Here is an 8439-nt window from a genome sequence, read left to right on the forward strand (position 1 = left end):
TTTTACATTAATTCAAGTGTATAGATTATTATTTTACAAGTACTTTTAATAATATTTAACATAAAAAATTTAAAATTTGATATGATTGTATAAATACTTTAATTAATTAATTAATAAAAGATAGGAAGTTTATGGCATATATTAGACAAAATGTTACCATTATTAAATATTTAATGCAACAATAATTTTATCATGAAGTAAGTTCATTGAATGATTTGCTAAAAGATGTTTAATAGAAAATGGAGAATATATCAATTGTAATGGTTTTTCTTTCACAATTAGAATTTGATATACTTCCATTAAAATGACTATTAAAAGTTGACAGGTTAATTATATTTTAAAAATTTTAAATAATTATCCTTTGGTCTGTTATGTCTTCAAATGGCGTAGAATCATTGTCATATTAATAATTAAAATTTGTTTCTCGAATAAAATAAATGACATGGTTACCTTTATGGTTTTAGAAAACCATTCATCTTTAGATATATAAAAAAAAATACAAAATTGTTGTAAGACAATCCAAATTCTTCTTGGGAAAGTTGTAAAAAGATCTAACCGTACTGTATGCATTGAAGAGAAGCAAGTGAAGAGCAATAGAAACACCAGCTCTGAGAAATTAAAAGCAGCAAATATGACATTCTAACTTTTATCCTATTGGTTTTATGTTAAAAATCATATCATTAAGTCAAATAATATTTTTGTCAATTACCAACCACATTTAACATATATATATTCTTTTTACATTAAATTGATGTCTAAACATTAAAAACGAAATTGATTAAAACCGTCGGAAACCGACCAGTTTGATTGATGGGTTGTTTTTTATCATTGGCCTTCCCAGATAACACAAAAAACCCAGTACGTATTTGCATATAGTTATGATACATGCATGGATTTGGATAAATGCTCTTTGCTGCAAGCCTATAACTACCATTTCAACCCTATTTTTATGGCTCCCCTCCTAACATATACAGATCTATACAAAAACATGTTTATATGATCTATACTACCATCTAATCCTTTCTTTACCTCTTCCTAGAATTCGATGCAGGATTGGAAAATAGCAGTGTAGATCCAACAATCGTGGAAGTAAATGGAGTGAAAAATGAAGATCAGCATATCTGCTATGAGCCTCCAGTCAAGAAGCAGTTGCTGCTCCCAGAGCTGCCCATTGTACAAGGTATATCGCGAACTTGAAACTTCAAGCTACGACTTCCGATATACTCGAGAATTTCCAGACACTCGAGTAAATCTGAGTCGCTAACCAACAGTACCCATTCTTCTTCATCATCTAAGTACTTTAGCTGGAATGTTCCAATTTGAATTTTGAACCTTTTCGCGACTTCTTCATATAGGTGGAAGCACCCAGCAGATGGCTTGAACTTGAAGCGGACAGTGTCATCTTTATAAGTAGCTTTCACGGTAATTTTCGAGCTGCTATCAACTGAAATTGTCTTTGGTTTTGTATCCTCTGCGTCCTCAAAACTCTGAGAGCTTGATGAACTTCTATGCAACATCGATCCAGAGCCATTTAAGGAGTCTGTCATGCTTGAAGAAATAGGTTGGTGGTTATGTTCAACAATCCCGTCATCATCCTCCATTCGGGTATCAATTTCATCAGCAGCAGCAGCAGCAGCCAAGGAGCTTGAGCTCCCAGAGACGAAGTGGCAGTCGGAATCTTCTACTTTCAGATTCCCATTGTTAAAACCCCACCTCTGACCTCCTTCTACATAAGAGTCAGTGGTTGCATTTTCGGGACAAGTCCAAGTTGCAGTGCCAAAGCTAGCTGCCTGGAACGATCTTGAATCTGGACCAACTGACTTAGAGTCCAAGGTACTTTGAATGAGCACACTCCTTATGGCATCTCGGTTGTTTCCGCCAACAGAACACTCATCTTCCTCCAACTTAACCACTGAATTTTCCCCGTCAGGGCAAGAAGCTAGTGGTGCCGATGATTTCTCTTGATCAACAGGATTGGGTACTCGGGTGGGAAGGTTTCTATTGGAGAATACTAATGTTTTCTGGGTATCAGCTTCTTGGATTACATTACCTGCTGCAACAAATGCTCCTGTGGCTGGATCAAACTTCAATCCTCCTTCGACCCCTTGCACTGAGTCAAGAACAGTTTGTATTTTTCGTAATGATCGATTCACCTTGTTAATCTTTCGCGAGGGCCATCTTGATATCCCGTGTTGTCTGCATATCCTTTTCAGTGTAGTAGGGCAAACTACAAGGAACAGGAAATCATAGGTCAATCATGGATTAAAATTGATCATAACTAGTTCTGGAAAAAAATCTTCCAACACTTGTATATGTTCCAATGTTCTTCTGCCTATTAATTTTTCTTTATATACCCATTTCAGACTCATACTAAAACATAGATATAAGGATATGACCTTCCAAACATACTCATTTTGGACACCCAAGTCCGAGAAAGATGGGTATGCTTATTATTAGTACTAATAACAATTTGCTAGAGTATATAGACTTGGACTTTGAGAAACTATTTCCAGTTGCATAGGTTTGTAATACATAAGAGACAATTATGCATTATATCCTTGGATTGAGCCAAAAAAAATTTCAGGCATAATTTGATTTGAAGAATCTCCGACCCATAAAAAGAAAGAGCTCGAACCTTTCAGATATTATCTTAAGAATCTGGAGATTACTCAAGAAATATTAAGAACTTAGAAAGACAATACTACATGAATCATTCAAGAACATAGCTTCATACAGAAAACCTTTTAGGAAACTTTACATATTTAAAGAGGTTTAGAATTTCAATGTTTACGAGAATCTAGGTTACTTGGATTCAGTCCAACACAGGTATGTTTATTTCTTTCTAAACTTTCCTATATATTTTGAGGGTCTCTTTAGAGGATCATATTCTCATATCCATGTCCGAATATGCATTGGATATGAATATCAAACAGGAGTATTGCAAGAAACATGAAGATTCAGAGCATTGCATGACCTTATTCAGTATACTCAACGACCCAACATGGAGAAATGTTACAGAAACCAAACCCGAACCAACAATATAATAATTTTGTGATGCACATAAACAAGTAATCCCAAGGCGTACCACCAATGCTTTTTGCAGCATCCTTCAGACTCCCAGAGAAATACTGCTGAAGAACACTTAAGCTCACATTTTTTTCTGCTGTATTTCTCTTCTTCTCTACGTGCCTCCGCAGTCTGGTCATTGCCTATAAAAAGATGTACTACGATATTAGCTAACCACATTTGTTTTTCCACACTAGCCATTAAGACATCAAAAATTAGCACTACTAAATAAAGTTGTGTATTCAAACAATTATATAGTTATTTGTTCAACTATTTTGTCATCCAATGGATAATGTCTCAGACAACAAATGGTTCAAGTATTTCACTCATTTTGTCCCGATAATATGTCTATTTCAGATTTCAATGATTAATAGTTGTATTTGATTCTTTCAAGAAGAGTTTAAAAGAGTTGATAAACTCAAAATGCACAAGTATGTATTTAGCATGTTCATACATGAACAAGGCGAGCGTGAGAGCTTGAATATTAGGTGTGGAAGACAGAAGAATCTGGCGTCTACATTCATGATGCTTCAGTATAAGATATTTTATATAAATCAATATATATCAGAAAAAAGGGGTCATAGATCATGAAATTCCTCTGTGTCGGTGCAACGCTCAAATCAAACATACAGACTTCTTTATATACAAATCAACAAAAGAACCATTCATGTGTTTCGTAAGTCGAGCACTAAAATCATACATCAAAAGGAAAGAATGTTTGACACAATACCTGTTCAGGAGGGCCATCCTTTTCCTTCCCATCACTTGTTGCATTAGATGCATTCAATGGAACTCTATCATGCGAGTTCCTTTCACTATCAGCAGACAATACTGTTTCCGAGCTCCTAGACATAGACGTCAGGGGGAAATTTGGGACTGTTCCACTCTGAAACTCAACATTTGAACCTTCCCCACTAATTTCTACATCTGAAACTGTTCTCAAACTCCGACAGATTCGTTGCATGGTACCCGAGAGATTATTCAGCAAGAGTTGCTGTTCAGAACTCCCTTTCATGGTAACCGGAAGAAAAAACTCCAGTATATAATCGTCATCACCAGTGTCAGTGCTCCTCAGCCGGATTGCAACAGCAGCATTCAGGTTAAACTTACGCGCATGATGGACAAGAGGATAATCATTTATGTCATATGTTTTCACATCGGCAGAGAAGAAAGGATGATTCGATTGAAGTGCTTTTCCGGCTATACCTTGACCTTCTTCAAGATAATGTTCGATGCATGCATGTACAAAATCTTGCATCCCTTTGTCATTAACATAACAAGCAGTATCTTCAATGCATAAGACACACTTACCATCGTGGCCGGTATCACCCTCTCGAACACGTAATTTGGTAGTTTCATCCTCAGCTTCCTCGGTGTAATTACAAGGAATCCATGTTAAAGCCAAAGGCAATCTATGTGCATGACATACTGCACGTAAAACATCTGCTATTTCACCTAAAGCCGCTCTCTGATTCCTTGAGAGACACTGTGGAAAATGAAATGAAAGGAGAGGGATTATAGAAAAGGGGCAGTATATATATCAAGAGTTCAACATAAAAGACCGTTTCAGTAACAGCTGAAATGAAATACATAAGTTTTAATCTACCTGAGGAAAAAGTCGAGGAGGAGCAGTAGTCCTTAAATTCACAGCCTGCAGATAATACAGATGAAGACAAATTTCATGATATTACCCATAATATTTGCAGTTGAGAACCTTAAAATTCATACATGATTTACTTTACAAGCATATATGCTACATTTATAGTTGTCAGTGTAGATGGGGTATCTTTCAAGTTTGTTTTTCTGTTTTCCTAATACGAAGATCTAATACTATGTAAATAACATTTAATAGCAAAATCTTTTGGCATACAATAGTAGCTTGGCACCCAAGGGCTTAAATTCTCCTTCTTGAATATTAAATGTCAGCTATAAATTTATCTTACATTTAACAATGTTAAACCAAACATGCTTTCGGCAAGTAAAAATCCAATTACACTTTGATTTCAGTGTGGATTTGCATCATATTGAAGTTCTAAATAGGAAAAAAAACTCTACAGCATGTCATAGTTCAGGGTTCTTCATGTAGCATTAGTACAGCTAGCAATATTATAAATGAGTAGATACTGTTATTACATCAGATATTACAGGTGGAAATTCGTGTCTCCATGTTGTGCTCGTATCCGTATATTTTACTTTCTATTACAGCTTAGTGAATGCAAAATATTAGCTACTTAATAGCAACTCAACCAGCACCTTCAAGGCACAAGTTAGAGAGTATCTCTTACAAGCAACAAAAAAAGCTAGGTTCTTTGAAAAGCTATGTTATTCGGACTTGGGAATAGGTATCGTATATTGATTATTGGAATTTGCATTTCAACAAATTCTCATATTCTATGTTTTGGATTCTTCATTCCTGAAACCTGTGTCCGACATATATTTAGACATGAGTATGAAGTTAGAGCCTCCAAATATATTGAAGAACTTAGTAAAAATATGAGCCTAAGCACGATAGGCACATTCCTGGATCCAACACTCATCCCCGAGTCTAAATAATGTAGCTTAAATCATAAAATAAACAAGTTTAAATGAGCAGGTATCCAACTTTAGCATTAAAATCCCAAATCCACATCAAGCAAGACAAGCTAAGCTCTTCTCCATCATTAACTACAGCTTCTGGACCAGAAGCTTCCAAGTTGCCATTCATGCCCATTATAGTATATAAGAAAATGCTATGAACTTCCATAATCAAAGATTTCCAGCAGAAATGCATCATTTTTCAGCAGTGAAAGATGTATTTGACATAATTCATGAGCGCATGAATGTCATTGAATAAACCAAAAATATCACTGATTAAGAGGTGTCAAACGGAAGAAACAACTATAGCAGATTATTAGTTGGTAATTTTAACATCCGTGATAATCTTCTTTATGACATATATTGGAAAGGAGTTTAAGTAAGCTAATAATGTAGCTAAGTTAGTGATATAGATATGTTTTGAGGTTACAAAGAACAGGATGCAGACATTCAGACCCCAAAATGCAAACTGAACAAATTACAAAAACAGAGAGATACTAACCTGGAGTGCAACGCTGACATTTTCTATTTCTGAATCGAAATTGTGCTTCTCTTTCATAGTGACAAGTTCCAACACAGCACAACAAGACATCTCAGAAGGTTCGAAAATTGGCAAGGCAATAGAACCACGGACTTTGTGGTTGATCGCATGTGCAAATCGCAAGTACTCAACCTTACTGTAATGGATTACATTAGAAGTCCACTCGGGAACTCTGGAGATAAAAACACGACCAGGAAGCCCAGGGAAAGAACCTCGTTTCAGTTCTGCAGGGAAGGCATATGTCCTTGAGACTTCACGGTAACCAGAAAGCATCTGGTCTAGCAAGTATGGCTGATTTGAAGTGGTCAACATATACTGGTCTCCATGCTTAATTGGAACCCAAACTTGTGCCAAAATACCCCCTCCAGATGACTCCTTAAACAAGGACAGTGCTCTAAGCATCCTCTCATCAAGTGATCGTTTGATCGACCTAGAAACCAACGAATTAGCCAAAACCAAAGAATTACTTTGTCGAGTGCCACCATTATTTTGTCTCCCACCTAGTTCACCATCTGCAGAATCCAATGAATTACCAAAGTGTGCATCTGTTTGCTGATACACCATTCTGTCAGCAAAATTATAAGAACTATCCATGCCACTTAATGCATCACCAGCTTCAGCAAAGGCACCAGAACTTGGTCCAGTAATATGTAACGTGTCAAAAGAGGTATAAGGCAAGGGTGGATAGGAGGACAAGCCAAAGGATGCAAACGTCTGATCAATAGCTGCAGGGCTATTACACCACCCAGCATAAGAATCGAAGTTCATGAGCTCGGAAAAGCTGAAAGGATCCTCAGAAACCAAATTCTGGGCAGTACCATCAAACTGTTCACCACCCTCCATCTGAGCTCTTGGAGGAACCCAATAACCATGTCCCTTTTCTTTAGATGAAAAGGGGAGCTCCATTTTTTTCATAAAATAAAAAACCCTTAAACAACCTAACTTCAAATTATAAATAAGCAAATGCTAGAGATCTATGAAAAATCTTCCACTTAGTCTAACACTGGCATTCCAGAAATCTTCCCTACTATTCTTCCAAAAACCCAGGAATTTCCCCAACAACTTCATCTATTTTTCCACCCTTTTAAACACCAAGAACTCTAATTTTCCAAAAACAAAAGTTACCCAAAGCCAAACTGTTCCCAACCTGAACAACCCACAAAGGTAAATCAAACTTCATCACTATGCTATATATGTATAAACCAACAAAACACATATCTTAAGCTAATTTAACAAATTAGAGTTTCTAAATATAGTAATGGAAAGCTCAAGAAGAACTGACCTGATTGAGTAAAACAGAAGATGACAACTGAAGTTTCAGTGTCTCCAAAGCCGCCGCAAATCACTGCAAGAAAAGTACACTGCTTTCAATTAACACTTGCTCACAAAACCCACCTCAGATTCATCCAATTATACACTATATGTATATTCCTAGTAAAAACCCAAAAAATATGAAATGAAAATTTAGGTGAAATGGACCAAATATCAAATTCAAGACTATGCAAAGTGTTCCCAATCGAAAGAAAATACTTTTACTAAAATATGATGTAACAAAGTAAGATAAGAAATTCCCGGAATTGGCAAATATTATTATTAAATTCAAATGAAATTAAACTGAAATGAAATGAAATTCCAAAGACTAAAAAGAAAATCTAGTTTTAATTATCCCAACCTATAACATCTGAAGCTCCTTGAATCTGTGTAAATATATATAAAAGAAAACCAGAAATTTAGAGGGAGGGAATTACTAAAAAAAGGAAAGCTTGGGGGGGGGGGGCTGAAGGATAAATTTGGTTCTGTTCTATTAGAAAACTTACTAAAAAGGGAAAGTGTGTTTGGTTTGGTCTTTTTGAAGAAATTAAGACATGTCTTAAGGTTTTTTAGAATCTCTGTGATGACTGCAAATCTCGTCTTTGTTTCAATCTTTTGGTTTTGGTGGTTGTTTTTAGATCCAAGAACATGAATAAGTAATTTAAAAAAATAGATTTAAAAAAAAAATTTAAAAACTACACTTTGTTTGGTTGTTGGTACATCAAGACAATGATATTTGGCATTGTTTTCCTTCAATTTTTCACTTTTCCTAAGAAAATATAAATTAGTATGTTTGACTCAACTTCATTATATACAATAAACAACTCAAGCCTTCACTTATTAAATGTTTAGGTTTATTCATAAATTTTAACAAACTTTGGAAATTATTAAATTTTAAAATATTTGTCCTTTTAAACATTATTTATTGATCAAGAATTCTCGTCTCG

The 8439-nt window shown here is 35.3% G+C and overlaps 1 protein-coding gene across 3 annotated transcripts; it reads right to left on the reverse strand.

Annotated features, from left to right (window-relative positions):
- Nucleotides 1-774: 774 nt before the first annotated feature.
- LOC105793992 (protein NLP8) lies at nucleotides 775-8199 on the reverse strand. 3 transcript variants are annotated; one of them, XM_012622933.2, is made up of 7 exons: nucleotides 7999-8199; nucleotides 7464-7526; nucleotides 6143-7328; nucleotides 4673-4717; nucleotides 3797-4552; nucleotides 3086-3209; nucleotides 775-2227 (listed from the first exon to the last, which is right to left on the reverse strand). In XM_012622933.2, the coding sequence occupies exons 3-7, from the start codon at nucleotides 7094-7096 to the stop codon at nucleotides 1125-1127; spliced, it is 2982 nt and encodes a 993-aa protein (XP_012478387.1). In that variant the 5' UTR covers nucleotides 7097-7328; nucleotides 7464-7526; nucleotides 7999-8199; the 3' UTR covers nucleotides 775-1124. The 3 variants fall into 3 exon arrangements, with proteins under 3 accessions (XP_012478387.1, XP_012478385.1, XP_052484204.1); XM_012622931.2 differs by having other exon boundaries at nucleotides 7854-8199; XM_052628244.1 differs by lacking the exon at nucleotides 7999-8199 and having other exon boundaries at nucleotides 7464-7814.
- Nucleotides 8200-8439: the final 240 nt, after the last annotated feature.

The sequence above is a fragment of the Gossypium raimondii genome, chromosome 3, assembly GCF_025698545.1.
Source record: "Gossypium raimondii isolate GPD5lz chromosome 3, ASM2569854v1, whole genome shotgun sequence".
Classification (NCBI taxonomy): Eukaryota; Viridiplantae; Streptophyta; class Magnoliopsida; order Malvales; family Malvaceae; genus Gossypium; species Gossypium raimondii.

Coding starts and splice junctions, on each gene's coding strand:
- LOC105793992 (XM_012622933.2), bottom strand. CDS start 7,096: ATGAAAAAAATGGAGCTCCCCTTTTCATCTAAAGAAAAGGGACATGGT. Junction 4,553..4,672: donor CTCCTCGACTTTTTCCTCAG/GTAGATTAAAAC, acceptor CATTTTCCACAG/TGTCTCTCAAGGAATCAGAG. Junction 2,228..3,085: donor TGCTGCAAAAAGCATTGGTG/GTACGCCTTGGG, acceptor TGTTCCTTGTAG/TTTGCCCTACTACACTGAAA.